Consider the following 20,063-nt stretch of genomic DNA (forward strand, 5'->3'; position numbering starts at 1 on the left):
AGTCCCTGCCATGTCCCTGTGCCTTTGCTGTGGTCGAGCAAAGAGGGTCCTGGAGCACCCCCACCTTGGCTGTGTGCTGACCCTATGCCCAGCCTGGTTCGGTGTGACCTGTCCCTTCCTCTCCTAGCCTGGTGGCCACGAATGCCGCTTCTGACTCCTTGCTGGGCCAGACATGAAGCTGTCTTCTGGAGGAACTTTGGCACCTCCTTTTTAAGATTACCATGCTAATTAAGGTAACTGCAAGATTTTGAATCTACTCAGATGAAAGTTCTGCTAAAATTCCTGTTCTTGAGAGTCCATTTCTTCTTTGCAGTTTGTTCGCTCCCACCATACGATCAGTACACTATGGCTGCTGGGTAGCTAGGAAGGACAATAATCATCATCACCTACGTATGGGAATTAGTTTCAGAAGACCCCAGTGAGACTTTTAAATACTTCTTGGGAGTTTTACTGCCTTGTGTAAAATTTGATCTTGGAAGAAAGGTCTTAGATTGGAAAGGCTGCCTGTACAAAGTGTGTGTCTTCACATGTTAGGCTTTAAGCACCAACCATTGTGCTTCAGCTCCACTTGTATAGTGCTGCAGTGCTTGCTTATGTGAGCAGAACTCTACTGAACAAACTGATTAATGCAGGCGGCTACTTCTGTACACTCTGGCAGGGGAGAAATTCAGCTCTTAGTTTGTATATTTATAAGACAATGCCACACCCAACTTTGTCTTTGAATTTCTTGTCTGCTTATGCCCATAAAGCAGGGATCCAAGAGGAGAGATCCTCTGGAGAAGGTGTTTGCTTTTCATATAAATAAAAATCTGACCCAAAGTTCTTCAGATGGTCAGTGTGTTTATTAGCTATTTGCAGGATTTGATATGATGTTGGAGATGGCATGCTTCCTCAAGTTCTTTGTTCAGAAAAGCAAGGTGTCTTGCAACCTAAAATAATGAAAATATTTTATTACGAAATAAAAAAATTCTTTGCACTATAAACCTTCAGGTTCTTGCACAGCTATTCTAATCTTCTTCCTTTCCGATACTAATGCTAAGCAATACCTTGCCCTAAGACAGAATGAAGCTTTTCCTGAAAGAGTTCATTTTGGGAATAACTGCCACGACAACCAAATAGTATTTGCTAGAATTTGTTAAAATTAACAGTAATCAAATTTGTATCCACCTGCGATAGTCTGAGACATCGGTAACAATATGGCAGGTCTTGGCAGTATGTTGCTTTTAGCACGCACGCTTGTAGAAAGTGCAAAATGTTGAAACCTAATTGTAGTAGCATCCTTTGATAGTACAGATCATGCATTTCAATATGTAAAGATCAAACCCATCATATGTTTTACTCATGAGGAAGATGGAAGTAAATAGCCAGTATGACAATTTTAAGCACTTAATACTCTGCAGTGCAAGACTTTTCCTGCTGGAACAATGTTTTGCACAACTTCAAACCTTTCATTCAAAGCTCTCAGCACATTACAGTGGGAGTTTAATACTATTTTGAGGCTTAAGGCACAATGAGGTTCAATAATCTGGCTCTGTCACTGGCTCTTTTACATATATATATAAAAAATATATCTAAATATAGATAGATATATAATTTTATATATATAAAACCAGCAGTTGCTCTTGCAATATGTGTAAAAGGTTGTGAGAACAACCTTAATTTCAGCAGTGTTTTTTTTCTTTTAATACTTCAAACACACATTCAATGACTGCATGAATTACTGAGGTTGAAGTATCAATCGAGGGGACACCTCCCCCCAACATGTTATGGATGTGTGCAACAAAGGGAACATACCTCATTCAGTGAATCCTCCCAAGATGAATGACAATGACTGCCAGTTGCCTGGATGTCTAAGATGATATTAGGGATCCAATTTCCTGGAACAATGAAGCTAGTGATCACTTGACATTGAATGAACAAGGAAAAAAGGTAAGTGGGGATGGGAGTTGTTTAGGGGTAGAAAATTCTGCCTTCTGCCCTGATAGAATTTCTGTTATTCCTTAAGGAAAAAAAAGAATCATATAGGGGCTTGCTGGATGAACTTTTTGTATTTCTATTAACTACATATTTGAAAAATGATTATATATTTAGTGTGTTTGTTCTCTCTCTGAGTCTTTTTGGAAAGATGTGCTTTTTTCTTTCTGATCAAAGGCCACAACAGGAGTTGCAGCATCTGCTGTCCTTTTTCATCCACTGCAGTTGTGCTGCTAGCAGAGAAGGGGCATAATGAAATTTAGACAAGCTAATTCAAGATCTATTTTGGTACTGATGGTAAAAGCCTCTCCCCAGATTAGATGGTACTAGACAATAATAAGGCTTGAATGTACCTTTTGCTGGAAACAGTCCCAAAGCCAGAGCTTCAGGTATAAAAGCGTCTATGCCTCAGCATTGTTGTCATTCTAACTCAAGACTAACACCTGCAGTTTTAGCAAAGTGGGAAAAGTAGGTTTTTATAGAGCGGCAAAAATAAGATTTTTATCCTTGTGTTGTTGAGAACTGCAGTCTGGCCTTATTAGTAGCTGCACTGGACAGTATGGGTTCACCTAGCCCTGTCCAACAGTCACCATATGTTGAGGCCTAGGAAGGAGTGAGCCCAACTCATATTCTTCCAGTCTTTATTTTTTTTTCATCTTGGAGTGTTTCCTGAGCCTGTTGTGGTTTGTCACTATTAATATTTAACACAGGGGTTTAACTATTTTCAGGCAGGTCTACAATACAGAGATATCTGGTCCCTCTTAAGGCTCTGTAGAGTGCATCTTCGAAGCTGAGGTTTATCTATTTGTCCGTATGACTGCACATCTCGTCTTTGCAGGTAACAGAAATTACTTCAGAGCTTTAGATACTGGATTGTATTGTACAAATGAATGCATTTAAGGAGGAGTCAATCTCTATGGTGTGTAAGTACATAACTTCTAATATTCTGGTTCAGTTAACTCCATGTATCATCTGTAATACTCTTATGCTTACCTTTCTTACCTGTTCTGCTGGCATGATCTAGTGCAGCCTTCCTAAGTTTCTGAACATATTGTAAAACTCCTGTTAGTGGTATCCGTTGATCATTTTCATATGCCGTGATAAAAACTGAAGGATAACACTGAGATTAAAAAACAAAAACAGTTAAAGACTTGACAACTGATTTTTCTCATAAAGTAACAAATTCTTCTCTGTTTATTTTACTGTACTACCTGTTATGGTTTATCTAAAACCACATCTATTACATAATCACCTGCTCTTAAAAAAGCACTTTTATCACTCTAACTGCAAAAAGTATTTTGGTCTGAAAAATGACTTTATATAAGGGGATCATCTACTTGCAAAAGGTAATCAAAAACATCCTCTCCCCACTGGTAAAGGTCTGACACATGCCTGCTTGCTGAGGATTACAGAAAAAGGGGAGTAATCATCATGGAATCGTTCTCCCTAGAACAGTAGTTGAGGTTTACTTTTGTAATCTTTCTACACATAAGAAGTAGTTGTTTTTATATAGTAAGATTTTACTTAATGAAGCTATGCAACACAGCTAACACTTCAAATATAGAAAGATTTCCTCTGAGATGACAATGTCAAAGCTCTAGCTCCTTTTCCTTTTCACTGTTTGCCTCTGAAAAGGTATTTAATCACTGGAAAATACCTTCTTCCTCTTGCGACAAACTCTGCAAAACCCACTAGAACAACAGAAACACCCCAGAAAAGGAGAAGGTATTTTACATATTGAGGTTTGTTACATGATAGAATAATCTATTACTTCCTGGCAGTCCTATAACAAAATCAGTTTTCAAAATCTGTTGATTATTTAGGAGAAAGCGTTTGGTTGATTTCAGTAGTCACTTATGATGCTAAATATTCCTAAGATTATTACTGAAATAGTTTATATTTGTATTGATGATTCATTTTAACACAAAGCAGCAGCTAAGACAATTCTAAAATACTGGGGTTTAAAGCACTGAAAAGGTAAAATAGACTTTTTTTAAAAATTCCAGTTATCTGCTTTTTGTTTTCTTATAAACTGCTACGCTTTATTACTGTAGTATTCCACACAGAAAGCATAATTTTACCTGTGTCTTAATATTCTGGTATGGACAATAGCTTTTGATATACTTCATACATTTTTCATCTGCTAATGGATTTCCCCATTCTTCCTGTTCTTCAATTGTCAGTGGGAGATAAGTTTTCATCATTGTATTTAGAACATCTACGAAAGGAGCCTTAGAAGATATTTAAAAAAAAAAAAGTTGGCAATTAGGACACAGAACCTCAGATGCCTAGGTCAAGGTTTTCTCAAACAAATGAGAAAGTGAATTCTGAATTGGAATGTTTCCAATTCTGAAACTGGTAGAATGAAACAGAAAATACAGTTTAGTGTCATAATCCATAAAAGATCTGCAGCACCTCACCTGTAAAACCACGGCTCTGATAAGTTCTGGATCAGTGTTGCACAGGGCTCCTGCAAGAACTCCTCCCGCACTGGCAGCTGCTAGTGCTGTGTATTTTGGCTGAGAAAATCCTAGTTCGTGCAGCAGCATGATGCAAGCCTTAAGGTCATGGAGACCTTTGAGTTTATTATGCTGACATCCATCTTTGTGCCAGCTAAGGCCCAGCTCTCCTCCACCCCTGAAATTGAAAGCAATTTCAAGTTGGAGGCTCTTTGGAAAACGTTACAAGGCAAAGCTTCAGATAAAGAAAGGAGAGGAGCAGCCACAGAATTGCAAAACCATAGTTTGCCTTACCAATTAACTCTTCTTTTCTCTATTCTTGTCCTTTATGGCTAAAATATACAACATGCAAACAAAAAAAATTCATGCACGATGACTGGTGAAAATCCTAACTGCATAAGGGCCCTCCGTGCCCTTGTGTGCTTGTGTCTGGGAACTCACAGGAAAAGCACCACTTTAGGAAATGATACTGCCACTGTAGGCAATACAAATCAGACATTAATATTATCTTTTTATACAGGAAACCGTTAAAAAAGGTAACTAAAACATTTTCAATACTTATCATTAACACTAGCGTTTTAAAAACATTAAAATAGTGTTTCTCAGCTCCACACTGAGACTCTCAAGATGACTCCTGGTAGCTTAAATTTTGTGACTGTTAGAAAGTTGGTTGGTTTTTTTTTTTCTGGTTTGTGAATTTCAAACACTACTTGAAATGTTACATTTTGTAATAGTCACAGAATTTTAAAATTTATTTGTATTCCTTTTCATGCAACTACAATTTTGGTTCTAAGCCACCTGAAGTTTCCTTATTCATGTTTCAAGTTTGAAAATCACTGATAAGTTTGCCAAAATTCTTCATCTTTGGATGAAGAATCCATCTTCATCTAGGACTGACTTGCATCTTAAGATACTTAAAGGGGTGGGAGGAAGAACAGCACAATGCTTGCCACTGCATTAGCAGACTGAATATATTTGTATGCTGAATTTGTTTTGGAACTGGTATTTCAAACAATTGCTCATTCTCCCCCTTTCTTTCTGTCCCTGAAGTGGTTCTTTTATCTTCTTTACCTACTGAATTATTATCTCTATGAAAATGTGAAGCCTATTGTACCTCGTGGTTTTATAAAACTAGTAGATCTGTAGACAGAGGGTTTGTAGACTGGAGGCAGAGGATTTAGCCAACAAAAGAACAAGAGATGCAGGTTGAATGCTTAGTTGTTGCTGCAGAAGGCAAACGGCTTTCAGAAGACGCAGACTGAGCATTCGTACACGCTGCCCTTCGGAACAGGGACGTAGCATGTCATTGCAATTTGAACATGTTATCAAAATTTTTCTTGAGCAAAGATGAGACAAGTAATGAGACTTCAAAAGATTAAAAGTTACATACAACCATCCTGTTGATTTAAGAAATCTACATGCAGTATGGGGTCCTGAAAGCATAGGTTTTTTTTTCCTGAGGTAAATTAATTTTTTTTGTTAAAAATTACTTAAAAAAAATTCTACAAAGAGATGGAAGTGAAAAGCATGAAGGATTAGGTATAGCTACATGAAAAAATTATTTCTGTACCTCTTCAGTTACATATCAAGAAATATCTGTATATCCTACAGATTAAAATCTTAATTCCATTTTGTATTTGACTTACCTAACATGGCAATATGCTAATATCCAACCCTCTTCAATTAACATCAGCTTCTCTTCTTTAAAGCTCATGTTCAAATCTATGCCATAAGCTCCATATACATGAACTAGAAGTGGTTTCCTGTGTAGCTCTTTAGAATTCATGTTATGAAAAACTGTAATTGGCACCAAAGTTTCATCCTGGAAATGAAGGAGTATTTTACAATAAAGGACATTTCAGAAATCTCAATGACACATGGCAATGAAAACTCCAATTATTTATTTTAAAATGTGTTTTTTTGATTACTGTAATTTTTTTCACTTAGAATGTACAAAGCACTCTTGAAAAATAAAGCGAGAGACTGAACCTCTGCTGTGTAGGCTTACGGATGCAGAGTATAAAATTCATTTAAGTGCAACACCTGAGGAGTTTTTAAACTACCAAAGCACCCAAGTCTCCTTCCCCCTTTAACACCAAGAATATCTATTATTAACAAAATAGTTTACCACTTACTGCAGCACAAACTCTTTATTAACATCTCCAATTTTTTATACTCAGGCTGTTAAAACTTTCCTTTCTTGATCTATACTGTGCAGCTGGTTGTGGGGTGTTCTTTTCAACAGCTGGCATCTTTTTCATTTATCATGGAGAGCATGATACCATACATAACTAGCAATTCTAAGTTATACTATACTAAGATTCTTGACTCATCATGTACTGTTATCTATCTCCTCTAGCATACCCAGGTTAATGGAAAAAAAATTGTATCACGACTCTTCCTTGTTCTCTACAGCACTGAAGAAAACACCTACTGTTTAGTAACTATAGCACCAACTGCTCTTTACATTTTTTTAAATCTCTAGTCCCTGCCAAATGCATTTTCTTTAAATGGGTGGGGAGGAAGGGAAGAATAAAGGGAATGCGAAAAGGACTGAAAAAATCTTACCTTGCTTTTAGCTAGTAAACGTGTAGTGTGACAATTCGTGATAATTGGTACCTCTTGCACAGCTTGTTCAATGAGATTATTTTCTTTAAATGAATATGCAAAACGCTTAGGGGGGTGTACTGGGGAGGTGAGCTGAAAATAGCAAGTGCTGGTGGTATGTTCAGGATGAGATTCCAATTCAAATTCACAGGCCCACGTAGGTAGCTGAGAAAACACGGCATTTCAAGTGAGACCTTTACACTGCTTCTGTAAATTTTGCCTAGTGTGTCCTTCAGAGGAAAGGATTTTGAATATGAAGCTAATTATCTTCAGTTTGTATGTAGCACAATTTGTATTCCTTTTAAATTCAGTCATGAAACAGTCAAAAAGTAAAAGACTTTGGCAAACTTTTCTTCTAAGGCCACTGGATAAAGTTCAACAATGAAACAAAAAAGAAAAATAAATCCAAAGCCAGTTTACAATGGGCATTAGTGCAGATTTTTTTCTTTAAATTAAAACATTCTTTGAAAGGATTCTGCATTGTTTTTATTTTTTAGATCCTATTTCCCCTCTGATTTCCAGTCCTACTTCAACGCGTTATACAGCCAAGTCCATGTCAGTTGTTATGCTTTTTCTGTGAGTTAGCTCAGTAATGCTAAGCCACTGAAAACCCCTGCCTCTTAACTTTGTTCCTAGTGCCAGCCATTGTGAAGAACAAAACCTTTTCCTGGCACATTCACCCTCAGACACTTACTGCTATTATATTTAAGATTTTTAACTCTGCTAAGAATAAAAGAAATCAAGATTCATTCTTTGAGAGCAGCAGGGACGTAGTCAAACCCTCTGCCAGGCCACTGCTTACTTGGGTTAGGTTGCTAGAGAATTCTGAAATGGCAGCAGAAGTCCAAGTTCTCCAGAGTAACTACAGACCCTTTCTGAATAAATAAACTAAGACCATTTTCAAAAACGAAAGGTTTCAGAGACCATACAGTGTACTTTGTTGAAAACCTTTTTCTGTAGCATTTTTATAGAATGCAGCATTGGTACCTTGTTGCAATAAACTTGTGAGTTCTTCAGACTGTATTTTTCAGGCAAACAAATCAATTATTTTGTCTGAATGGTCTCCAGAAATCATGGTTTTGAATTGAGTCACTTTGTTTTTAATCCAAAAGTATTTAGCAATAACTAGAGAAGGGAAGAAATACTTTGCACAAATTGTACTGCAATATCAACTCTTCCCATTTATTATGGGACAGTGTCCATATTTGTATTCTGAATGTTCTAATCTTTCTTCTGTGGGAGGGCCAGGCTTATTTCCTTCCTTATACTGATGACTGTAACCAAAAATAGGCCCAGTAAAAGTAAGTAAGAGTGTTTAGTCCTATTTTACATTAGAAATCAGCTGTATTGTCAAGAGCTTGACAGTAGTAAGTTGAGGAAGGAACTGACTCATAGGCTCTCTAGCTTTCTAAGTGCTACAATAAGCCACCACATGAAATCCTGAAGAACAGCCACAGGTAATACAGTTACTCCTAATGACAAACTTGGCAGTATTATAGTTTCCAAACCACTTCTACTCTTGGAATTTATCTTTGCTTTTGTTATAGTGTTATGCTAAAAAAAAAATAAATAGCACTGGAAAAATACTATGGTGCTTAAGCCAAGCTAAAACGTACCTTTATTGACTGAACTGAATGTGAAACAAAAGAAATCACATTTAAGTAAAGATGACCAACATTCTTCAGGAACATAATACAGTGATCGCTAAACATCTCCAAGTCTACTAGCTTGGTTTTCTCTTCCAGTGCATAAACTAACTGCCAGTTCTCCATGCCACTGGAAGCTACTGGTGCCTTCATCAACTATAAAAACAAAAAAACAACCTTGCATTACTAAGATGTAGTTAAGAGTTACAAATGAGATATATAGACATACAGGTGATCTCATGCAACATTTTTATTGCAAAAAATTATTGGTTTGTATTGGAGGGTTTTGCCTGACTAAAACGGGAGGGTTTTAAACTCCCTTTACTTGGGCAAAATGGAAGAACAATTCAGTAGCATTTGGGAAAGTAAGTTCAATTTTCATAGATTAATCTATAGAAGATTTTCATGCAATAAGTGCTTTTGGTATAGCCAGCAGAACTGTAGGTGGCATGGGGTTATACAGACTGAGATCACTGACTTAAATTTTAATGTAGCAGAAATGACTGTTAAAATTACCTTATATTCTGCAGGCTCTCCATATGTAGTAAGAATATATAACTTGTCATTTCTGTGCTCAATGTGGTAAACGACCCCTTTTGTTCGTGCTTGTACAAGAGTGGGTAACTTAAAAGGATATCTACAGTCAACCAGCCAAACTTCCGAGGTTGTCTTGCTGTTGCTGTTGATTGTGAGAAAACGCCTATCTTTTGTGCAATGTATGTCCACAAAGAATCTGTAAGGAATAATTTAGAAAAAAAAAAAAGCTTAAACTTCATTAGCATTTAAAAAATACATTGGTTGTTTCAGAATCATGGGCTTCCATCTGCAAGGTAAGAAACAGCATGCCTGTAAGTAGGCTGGAGAAATTCCAGACTACTTGGTTCCCAAACCCACTCCTGCTGCATTTATCCTGGGATTCAAAAACCCCCAGTCTTGTGTGTGGAACCTGAAATCTGCAAGGAAAGCTGTTCAGTTGTTGCCCAACTGAATCCAGGTTTTTTGCATCATTGAGATAGACTGGAAGCTCATTGATGTATACAGGCTTTAAAATTCAGGCAAAACATAGAACTTTTTATTGAGCTCATAACTCTATTTAAAAAAAAAAAAGTAATAATGGATAATTAAAGTAAAATTAACAAAGGACATCATATAGGAACAGCAATAACAAAAGAAAAGTAGGAGCTATTATAAATTGATAAAAAGCCTAAGTTACTGACCTAACTTTGTCTGAAGCAAGTAAGACAAAAAAGACTATTTTTTAAAAAACAGGCCTATATGAGACAAGATGGACAATGCTGCAGTGATAAAACTGGAACCCTATAGGAACTGGTTTTGGAACTATCTAAGAAATTAGAAACTATCTACTGGTTTTAAATGCTTCTAAAATCCAGAAAAAGAAAACAGAATGATAACAGTGGCTGGATGCTAATATTAGACAAGTTCAGGCTGAAATTCAGATTCAAATTTCTAACGAATCATTCTAATTAATTGGAATGTCACAACTTGGGACATAGCAGTTTCTTTGCCATTTTGAATCTTTAAGACTGGATGTCTCTAAAAGCAAAACTATGTCCAACACAAAGATCCAGAAGATTTCAGCAAGAAATTGCAGGGTTAAGTACTGCAATCTGCATTATACAGATCAAATACATGACTGCAATAATGATCCCTCTAGACTTCAAAATATTTGTCTGGTGAAGGAAAGGATGCTTTAGATGCATTTTCAGTGCCTTTAATTATTTGCAGGTGGAGGAACTTTTTATTTTGTTTGGTACTATTGTTTTTTCTAATTGCACCCTCTTGACATCTTTAGGAGGACAGGCACAGCAGGGGATCTAAATTCTGCAAGGAATCAGCCTCTTGCCTCTCTAATACACACAAATTTGACGAGACTGCAGCACTGCATTCAGCAGAGATTCCAACAGTTCAGCTCTGCTGACCTTACCTCTAAGAAAGTCAAGCTGAAATGCAGGTTGCACCTCTCCCCAAGGACTCTGGCCTTGGTATTACCAATTTTTTTTTGTCTTTGTAGCTTTTTTTTTTAAGGAAGTCAAGAATTTTCAGCTTCTAAAAAAAAAAATTTGATTGCACCTAGAAGAGCTGGTGAGATGTAGAACAGAACTGCTCAATGGCAATAAAAAAAGATGTTCTGCCATCTCCGATGAACAAGTTAGTTCAGTTATGAGCTGCAATAGCACATGAACCTTTAGAGTAAGTTTCTAGTAGATTTACTGTAATGACTATGACCTTCAGAATTATGCCAACAGTTTCCCTGTGGGGAAGTGTCAGGTCAGTGCAACTTGATTTTCCAAAAGTATGCATCAAATGCAGCTGGAACAAAAGGATCTTATTTACTCCATCTCAATTGCAGATTTTTTCTGGGTTTTTTTAGATGAAAGTATAATTGTAATATCTTTACTGCATATGTAACTTGAATTAAGAATAATCACAAACATTTATGGAATGCTGTATAAATCTACCACATGCTACATGGTTGAAAAACTAGTTCTGCACTCAATTTAGCAAGAGCCTTGTTGTCTTCGTAAACCACTGCTTAAAGAAAGGTTATTGAGAGGGTATTCAGTCAACAATAGTTCTATCTCTGGGAATGCTGTAATGATTTTGCTCATCCATTACCCAGAGCAAGGAGTAGCCTGAACTTCTATGTTTTTTAAAAGATGTATCAGACATCAATAGCAGAGAAAACAAAGTGAAATCCACAGTCTGATTTACCCTGCATGAAACTGTCACACATTCATTAAAGGACACCCTGACCTGAGACTGACCTTGACATTTATAAACTCAGCTGAACTCGTGAGGCAAGAGAGGAAAGTTAAATCTCTGTTGATCACATATCAAGAGGAGAATGGAGCACATTCTCAGACTGCATAAGACACTCCTGACAGCAGAACACAACTTAAAAATGCCTTTCACTGTCTGGAATATGATACAGAAGAATTTGTTTTCCAAACCAGTTATATTTTACATATAAAATACTCTAGAATATGTAAAGGATTTGTTATATTTCGGTAAGTATTACCTTGCGTCTTGTTCTGTATAAACTAACTTAGTATGTTTCTGATTAGTGAAAGTGGTCATAAACACATTCTGGCATTTAAGGTTCTTCTGACTTGTGTAATACAGAACATCATTTGTAGCCCATTCTGGAAAAAAGACAAATGCATATCAAATTTGGAACAGTATATACTATTGTTGAGAGAAAACGGAGCTCCATGAACACTGGACCCAAAGCTGAAAAAGGTGGGTTGCAGCTGACGTGGAACTGAGGACAGCACTTCTACATCCCAGAGGCTGGGTAAGCCACAAAAAGATTTTTCCATGTTTTCTCTGAATCCCACAGAACAAGAATCTTGTAATATATTTAAAAAAAAAAAAAAAAAAAGGCAGAAGACGATGTTCCAGGGCCCAGGAAGAGGAAGCTCTTGACCTGTGGGGGTTCTGGAGGTAACAGGAAAATAGAAGATATGTGACTGTTTAAACCGAGCAGAGAAACAGAGGTTTACATGGAGTCAGCAAGATAATACAGATAGTATGAGCTCTGCACCACTGCATGTGACTGCATGCAAACCGTTTAGAGAAAAGAGATGATGCATGTGCCCCATGGGTACTGCTGAGATAAAAATTCTCCAGTTTTCTATGCTTGTATGTGTTCACCAGCATTAGAAATGTATAAATACAGGAACTGTGCTATTCTGAAGTTTAGTAATCTGACTGATCCAGCTGAATTACTGCTATCTCTGCTGCTCCTACAGCCACCAGAATGATGTTGAATATGTTCGCTTTAAAAAGTTATTGTATGCTGTCTTATGCATAAATACTAATTTTCAGTACAAAACCCGAGGAAGTACAACAATGAAGTAATGCAAACAATGTGCTATCTGAACAGCAATGTGGCTCCAAAGTGCACAGGTAGTTGAAGGTTCACTATGAAGACAAGCCTTTAGAAGGGAAATCCAAGTTCTTCTATAGCCTAGCATTTAAAAAAACACAGATCTAAATTTTCAAGGACTTTTCATTTGTCTGCCTGCTATTGCGTATCATGCAATACAAGCATATACTTTGCAAGTGGTCATAAGACCCAATTATCTTGCTCATGATTGAGGTGCCTCTGTACTTCATGATACCTCTGTACCTCACTTACACCTGATTAAGTTTACAACGTGGCTGTAATCTCTTCCATTCTGATAGTCATTTTTTGTACCCTTATTTATCTACCATAATCTGTCACACCTATATAGGCAACAGGGAGTTGGTTTCTTAAATTTATTGATTCTTCCAGACAAACCTAGATATGTGTTCCAATCAAGCACAGTGAAAAATGTCAGTGGCAAATTTTCAGGCCTGGTTTTCAACAGGCATTATAAACTTCCATTGTGCAAACACAACATTAAATTCTTGCTACTCTTCATTTTTCTGACTAGGAAGTTTTACCTAGAGTTTTAAATTCTTGCCCTGCCCAGGCAAATTGCTTACTGTACTATATACACTTGATGACATCTAATGATATAATCCAAAATACAAGGTGTGGAACTTGTATACACACTATTGCACTCTTTTTGCTATATTCTTTAACATACTATAAAAAAATAAAGATTTCCCATTCACTTCAGTTTACCTCTCCTTATTTTAACAGCAGTGTAAAGCTCTGTAATCTATTCTGCAAGAATTGACTCAAGGCCTGACTGACTTCTTTGGGCTCTAAATTGTGACCCACATCCTAGAGTCCAACTGGAATTCCAGCCAATACTTAATAGTAGGTAGCACCTGCACACTTTTCAGCGAAGCCAAGTGCCTTACAGCTATCGGTGACTTCAGTTGTAGCTGTAAGGGTTTAATAACTAGAACATCTCTCAAATAGATCTTTATATTACAAATAGTTATGTCAGTGAATTTTTAAAGAAGTGTATTGAATTAAATAAAAAGAATGATATGCATGACTGTTTGAACATGTATAAATGCTTGCTTTTACAGTGCAGGAAAACTTGTATCAGAAAGCAGTCACTTTCACCCAAATCAGATAACTTGTAATTGTGCAGTATGGAAGAAATCTTAAAAAAGAAACAATTCAAAAGCTATAAGGATTAAATATAAAAATATTGCTTCCTTATTTTTTTTAGTATTTTAATATTATTTGTAGACTAACGAAAATGTTGTGTTGAAAGCTGCTGTGATCCACAGGATATTTATAAACAACTTACCAAAACTAAATACATTTGGAATTACTTTTTCCACTGCAGGAAAATTACCAAGTTTCATAATAACGCAGGTTGCCTCTTCAGAATTTTCATTTTTTAAGCTGATAGCCATGTATCTCTGATCTGGTGAAATTCTGATCCGTTGAATAAAGGCATCAGAAAAGCCAAGTTCTTCAGTACTGAATAAAATGTCAACATTTCCTTCATCTACTACATAAAAAAAGAGCAAAAAAAATCCTCTAATTAAGGCACTGTCAAAATGAACAGTGGTTGTTAATGCCTTTATTTAACAAGTCTGCCTGCAATATTCACAAGCATATTACTGGAATTTATTAACACCAAATATTTGTCTTGCAAGATATTTGCAAATGCACTTTGCAAAAATAAACAAGAAACTACAGGTCCAGGGGAAAAAAAAAGGTCTTGTAGTTATTATTAAAAGTATTTTAAAAGTGTGGATCTTGGCTTCTAGTAAATGTATTAAATTTTAAAGTTCATATACCTAAAGCACAGTTGTTTTTACTAAATACAATTTTTTTCCACACCCTCAGAAATAAAAAAGCATGAAAGTGCTTTTCCTTTTTCAAAATGTTAAGTTAGGGCTCTGAAAAAGAAATTACTTCTCTCTTTCCTCTCCAGAAACTTGCCTTAGTATTAATATATACTATTCCCTAACTCTCTTCACCTCATCTTTTCAGATTCAGGATTCCAGAATCATTAAAGAATTTTATTGAAGTGGTTTTTGTTTCATTATTTTAAGAAACAGAGCAATTAAGCTTTAATGTATGAAAAGTACATTGTGATACATGTACATTTTTAACACTTGCACCATATTGTGAAGAGAAATCCCTTACCATCATCTACTTTTGAAAGAAATATGCAGCCATTCTCTTCAAAGTACACATTCTCTCCGAACCTGATCTGTTCAATACAAAACAAACATGCTTCAAGTCCAACATATAGTTAAGACTATCTGTCTCCTTAGAATCCCTATATTCAGTCATTGTTTTGTAGAACACAACTGTAACATAGAGAAATGACAGAATACAGCACATGTATTTGATACTAAAGAAGCAATTGCACCCCTCAGAAAGGTTCGTTCAAAGTTAGGGTACTTAAGCTACCTATACCTGCTCTAAATTTAACAAAAGGCTCAGATCACTTGCAATTGCTCTTGTAACTTACAACATCTTGAATTCTTTATCAAAAAGTCAGATGATTATTGTAACTAACTTGCTTTTGCCTATGGAGAAATTAAGGTAAATATACTATTGTAACAGGTATAAGCTGTTCTAAACACATGCTGTTACTATCCACAATTGTTAAAATATTCAAAACTCAAAACTACCACCATAAAATAATCAGTAAAACATCATTTTATAGCAAAAATGGCTTCACTGCCTTTTATTTGTACTCAATGATAAGAAATGTATTTTTTGCCACTTACCCTTGGGCTTCCTGAATTGAATGTATACTTGTGCAATTCTTCTAATTTTTCCTTGATTCGTTTTGTCATAGCTTTGTACTTTGCTGAAATGTCGCTCCAGTTTTCCTGCTCTGATTTCAGAAGATTCTTGTACAGAAGCTCTGATGTTGTTATGGATGTATTTTGCTTCCTTTTGGAAGGGATTTTTGTTCCTTCCTGCTAAGTAAGGAAAGACAACAATGGCTACAAGCTAGCACTCTGTATTCCAATATAAATATATTGAGGCAATAATTATATTTCCTGAGCTACAGACCCAAAACCAAATTTGCATTATTACAATAGTACGTGCCATTAAAAAGAAAAACCACAGTTGGAATAAGTTTTTCTTTTCAATTCTTCCTGATGTTTTAGAGAGGCATTGTCAAATGTGCTTGTGCCACTTGACACATTTATTGAGGTCTTCTGTTCAAGATTTAGGGTACCATTAATGTATGCTCTTAATCGATTATATGTAAATATGTTTGTTCTTGTTCTAGAACTAGTTTTTAGTTAATTTTTATGGTATTCTGTTATTTTTCCTTCTTCAGAGGTGTTTTCTCATAATTTTCCTGTATCTTTAGAAGTATCATTTCTCATTTCCTTTCCTAGACAACAATGCCACACACACCTCTGTCTTGGTACCTACGAGTTCTAGCAGCTTGTTCAGCTCCTTGCTCCACCTCCTCAAAAGTGTTAGTATAAATGTTCATAAGGCACAGAATGAAGTGAGGCAGCTACCTGATATAGGTTCTCAACAATTTTATCAGGAATAAGCTTAAGGATCTGGTTTTCCATGATCCATGAGCAGACTACTGCTACCTCACTGCCAACAAAGCTGTCTTCTCTTGTAAAACTGTTAAAAATGTTAAAATTGCTAGCACAATGCTACTTCTTTTTCTTCCTGTAAAATCTTGTTTGATCAAATAATAAGCTTAGCAACATGTATTACAGTACATAACTGCACAGGTCACACAAAGTAGCATTTTATAACATTCACTGTATTATGTAAACGTGTCTAAACTTAAAATGCAGCATATACTTTCTACTTTGCATCAAGAACTGATGGTTTGTTCCTGGTTTCTCTTTACAAATGCATGCAATCTAAAATTTGAATGTATGAGCAGACTTGGAAAAGAGAAGAAACTATCTATCTATCTGCTCCAGTTACCAAACTCCCTATGAACGTAAACCACATCATTCATCAGAGCATATTGGTGTTTGTTACTGGTTCAGACCAACAGTCCCTCTAGCCTAGTACATCAAATCAGAAGCACAAGTCAAATGAACCATGAAAGCCCTTAGAGAAGCTCTGGAGCAACTGTGTAATTGGTCAAGGTAAAGAAACTGCAGGATGTGTTAGTTGTACCAGAGCCACTGGAAAAATTGCTGTAAGAAAACACCGTTCCCCAAACCAGAAGCAAGCAAACCAAAAACCCGCAGTGGCCACAAATGGATACTTAGGGAAGCATAAACACGGGACAACCACAGGTATTCCCCAACAGGTATTCCCCCAGCCTTCAATGATTTTTATCTCAGGAATTTCCTGAGCTGAATATGATTTCTGGATATTTAAAAAGTCTCTTTCATGTACATGTATTATCTCCCCTTGTACCTCCATAAACTTATTTTGGCAACTTCCACGCTTTATGAATCTTTTAATGATTCCCCTCTGTTGTTTGTTTTCAACAGTTTCCATTGTGTTTATCTGGAAATACTACATAAAGCTGGTGGCCATAGTGTAGGTGTATATTAGTTACTATACATCTCCCTGCCTGAGGAAAAATGAGGCATCTAGAAAAGCATCTAGAAAGACTTTGAGGATAGCAGAGGATCTCAGTGACAGTTTGCAAACATTTGCTCCAAAGCAAACAGGCACAGCTTCCTTTCAGGTGAAAACCACTTGTTTTGTCACAGACAGCTTTTCTGTGTTAGTGAACTGACAATGAATAGACAGAACCACACATGCTCATCCATCAAGACTTCTTATGTTCTCCTTGAAACATTTGCTTACATTTCAGACACAGACTTAGGAACTGTTTATATTATGGTTACAAATAAGAGGGTTACAACAAGATGATCTTTGGGTCACCTTTGAAGAAACACTGTCAACTTTAAACAATTTTAGGAAAACCACACATCCATCTGAAAACACGTTTAACATAACATGTTAAACCCCCATGGCAGGGGGGTTGGAACTAGATGATCTTTAAGGTCCCTTCTATGATAAAATAAACCAAAACACCAATCTTTTTAAACAGCATTTACACATTATGCATATAAATCAGTTTACAGGCTGTCATACTGCACTAAGCTTTTATATAATACCTTTAGCAAACTCTGTATTAGAAACACAGAAACAGAAGACCTGAAGTTATTTCAGACCATTTTCGGACTCTGTGCTACATTGCCACTCATTTACACAATCTTTACTTACGGAAATAAATCCAAGTACCTTTTAAAGTATAGTTTATCATATGTGACTACGATTATGAGAAGTCAATAGAATATTTTCATATTTAATATGGTGCAAACCATGACTTACTGGTCAGCACATAAAAGGTCTAGTTTTGTTGAGCCAGCTGACAGTAGTTAAGTCTGGTGACATCAGTTTGGACACTTTGCCTCTACACTAGCTGGTCTCTCCCTGTAGTGTTCTCCTGACACTTTATCTGAATCTTTCTGGAAGATACCAATTTTAAACAAATTGCTACAGCAGGAAAATCAACAAAAATCCAGCTTTACATCAAAGCAGTACAGAAAAGTTGAACAACAGTATATGTTTTTGAACATAAGTGAAATCCTAGTATTTATCCCCCTGCTTCAAACCATTTAGGAAAAATGTGTTTCCTTGACGTTTGAAAAACATGGCTGGCTTCCTTAACAGATGTGCCAAGGTGGTTGTTGACATTAAGTCCATACTTAAACAGCATACCTTGCAGGAAAAGAATCTCCATGGCAGGATGCTTCCAGGTGGCACAGTCCTGTGTGTGCACGCACTTCCTGAGCAGTCCAGGATGTGGCATTTTTTTGGTTTTATTTTACTATAAAGACATATTGTTTGTAGATGGTTATGCTTAGAGTAGTATCTGACACTGAAGCTCAGCCTTTGGAGAAGATTTCGCAGTCCAACACATGATGTCCTAACCTTCATTTCTTGATAGTCAACCTGAAATTTCTAAAAATCCCAAACTGCTGATCATTTACACTGTGTATGTGAATATACATTACATAAACTGAAAGCAAAACTTTGTCTCTTTCAAAGGCATTAGACTGATTCATTAGGTAAATTAGATGAGAAGAAACAGTAAAACTTGAGCTGTTTCTTAACAGCTGGTACACGCAGCTTAGCTTGCATATTAACCTGCTACTTTACTCCAAAACATGGTTCCTGGTGGTTGAAAATTCAGCTCTAGTGAAACTACCAATAAAGAGGAAGGAGGATGCAACTGTGCACGTTTAAATGTTGAAGACCCAAAAGCCGGGAAGGTTTTGTGAAGTTTTTTCCCCCTTCAGGAGCATTACATAACAATAAAATCACTTTCTCTCAAGAGGGTAAGTTTGCAGCAAGAGCTGAAGCCCCTCGCAGGAAAACTGACAGGTCTGCAGCTCCGCGGGGTGAGGCCCCACGCGTTTCACCGCCCGCGGGCCCGCTCCCCCGTCCCGCCCGGGCGAGGGCCAGAGAAGCCGTCCCGGCCCCGCTCCCCGCTAGCCCTGCCCCTCACCGCCGCGGCAAGCCCGTGCCAACGCCGGGCAGCGCCTGCGGCCCGCGCAAGGACTCGCCGTGGCAGGCGGGGCTGGACGCGCTCTCCCTCCGGCGGGGCCGCCCGGGATAAGATGGCAGGCCAGCCCGAGCAGCTCCCGGCTCCCTCGCGGGACTGCCCGTACCCAACATGGCGACAGGGCGGCTTCAGCAACCCGCGGCGGACGAGCACCGTTGATGTCAGTGCGGGGTCGCGGAGCGGCGGCGGCAGAGGGGCGGGCAGGCCGGCACGATCCCTGGCGCGACTTAAGTCGCTCCCGTTTCACGCACAGTTTCGCCCCCGGGCGCGGAGGCTACAGACGTTTTGAGGCGCGTTCCCGGCCCTCCGGTGCGCCTGAAGAGCCGGGCGTAGCTGTCTTCTCAGCGCTGCCCTTAACAAAGATGGCCACTCACTTCCTCCCCCTTAAGCCCTAGTCCGGCTGGTCCTGGCAGCCACCGGAGGCTCGGCGGCAAGTCCCCGCCGGCCAGGGCAGCGCTCCCCGCCCGCGGAGGGGGGGTCTGCGCGCTCCCACCGCTTCAGCTCCAGGCGCTCCCACCGCTTCAGCTCCAGGCGCTCCCCGCCACCGCATGGCCGAAGCTGCCGGCTCTCCGCGCCGCCCCGCCGCGGGCAGGTGCGAGGCGAGCGGTGCGGGAGCGGCGAGAGCCCGCTGGCGGCTGCTCGGACAGGTAGGGGGAGCCCGCGGGCGGGAGGGGCTGCCGGGATGGCGGGGCGGGCCGGCGGCGCAGCCTGAGGGGTGCGCGCCTCGGCAGAACGGCGCTGCCGCCCCGTGACGCGGCGACGCCTCGGGCCAGGGTCGTTCGTGTGCCCTCCGCGCTGGGCTACCGCGCTCGGGTGCGGCGGGCGGTCACGGGTCCGTGTGGCCGGTTGCTCGCAGCGGCTGAGGGGCCGGGCTCTGCCCCGGGCGGGAACGGGGGTGCCGGTGCCGGCGGGGAATC

General features: G+C 38.6%; 2 protein-coding genes across 12 annotated transcripts in view; one reads left to right on the forward strand and one right to left on the reverse strand.

Annotated features, from left to right (window-relative positions):
* Nucleotides 1-820: 820 nt before the first annotated feature.
* PREPL (prolyl endopeptidase like) lies at nt 821-19,623 on the reverse strand. 11 transcript variants are annotated; one of them, XM_068400348.1, is made up of 15 exons: nt 19,253-19,419; nt 18,300-18,542; nt 15,350-15,547; nt 14,757-14,823; nt 13,906-14,112; nt 11,727-11,850; nt 9,203-9,419; nt 8,657-8,842; nt 7,002-7,205; nt 6,080-6,255; nt 4,395-4,611; nt 4,056-4,205; nt 2,968-3,094; nt 1,795-1,877; nt 821-929 (listed from the first exon to the last, which is right to left on the reverse strand). In XM_068400348.1, the coding sequence occupies exons 2-15, from the start codon at nt 18,516-18,518 to the stop codon at nt 849-851; spliced, it is 2,256 nt and encodes a 751-aa protein (XP_068256449.1). In that variant the 5' UTR covers nt 18,519-18,542; nt 19,253-19,419; the 3' UTR covers nt 821-848. The 11 variants fall into 11 exon arrangements, with proteins under 11 accessions (XP_068256449.1, XP_068256393.1, XP_068256403.1 ...); XM_068400292.1 differs by having other exon boundaries at nt 15,350-15,544; nt 18,300-18,408; nt 19,090-19,322; XM_068400302.1 differs by having other exon boundaries at nt 13,906-14,109; nt 18,300-18,408; nt 19,090-19,322.
* Nucleotides 19,283-20,063, forward strand: part of CAMKMT (calmodulin-lysine N-methyltransferase) — a 243,312-nt gene continuing 242,531 nt past the window's right edge. Inside the window, exon 1 of the mRNA XM_068400366.1 lies at nt 19,283-19,793. Within this exon, the coding sequence (XP_068256467.1) occupies nt 19,695-19,793 (99 nt within the window). The 5' untranslated portion in view covers nt 19,283-19,694. The remainder of the gene's footprint in view (nt 19,794-20,063) is intronic.

The sequence above is a fragment of the Nyctibius grandis genome, chromosome 1 (genome assembly GCF_013368605.1).
Source record: "Nyctibius grandis isolate bNycGra1 chromosome 1, bNycGra1.pri, whole genome shotgun sequence".
NCBI classification, from domain to species: Eukaryota; Metazoa; Chordata; class Aves; order Nyctibiiformes; family Nyctibiidae; genus Nyctibius; species Nyctibius grandis.

Excerpts from the sequence above, each read along its gene's own strand:
- PREPL (XM_068400281.1), bottom strand. The coding sequence starts at position 19,259 with ATGTTGGGTACGGGCAGTCCCGCGAGGGAGCCGGGAGCTGCTCGGGCT. Across the intron at positions 18,409-19,089 it reads GGCACGGGCTTGCCGCGGCG|TAAAATAAAACCAAAAAAAT; the intron begins GTGAGGGGCAGG and ends ATGTCTTTATAG. Across the intron at positions 14,824-15,349 it reads TCAATTCAGGAAGCCCAAGG|ATCAGGTTCGGAGAGAATGT; the intron begins GTAAGTGGCAAA and ends TGTATTGAACAG.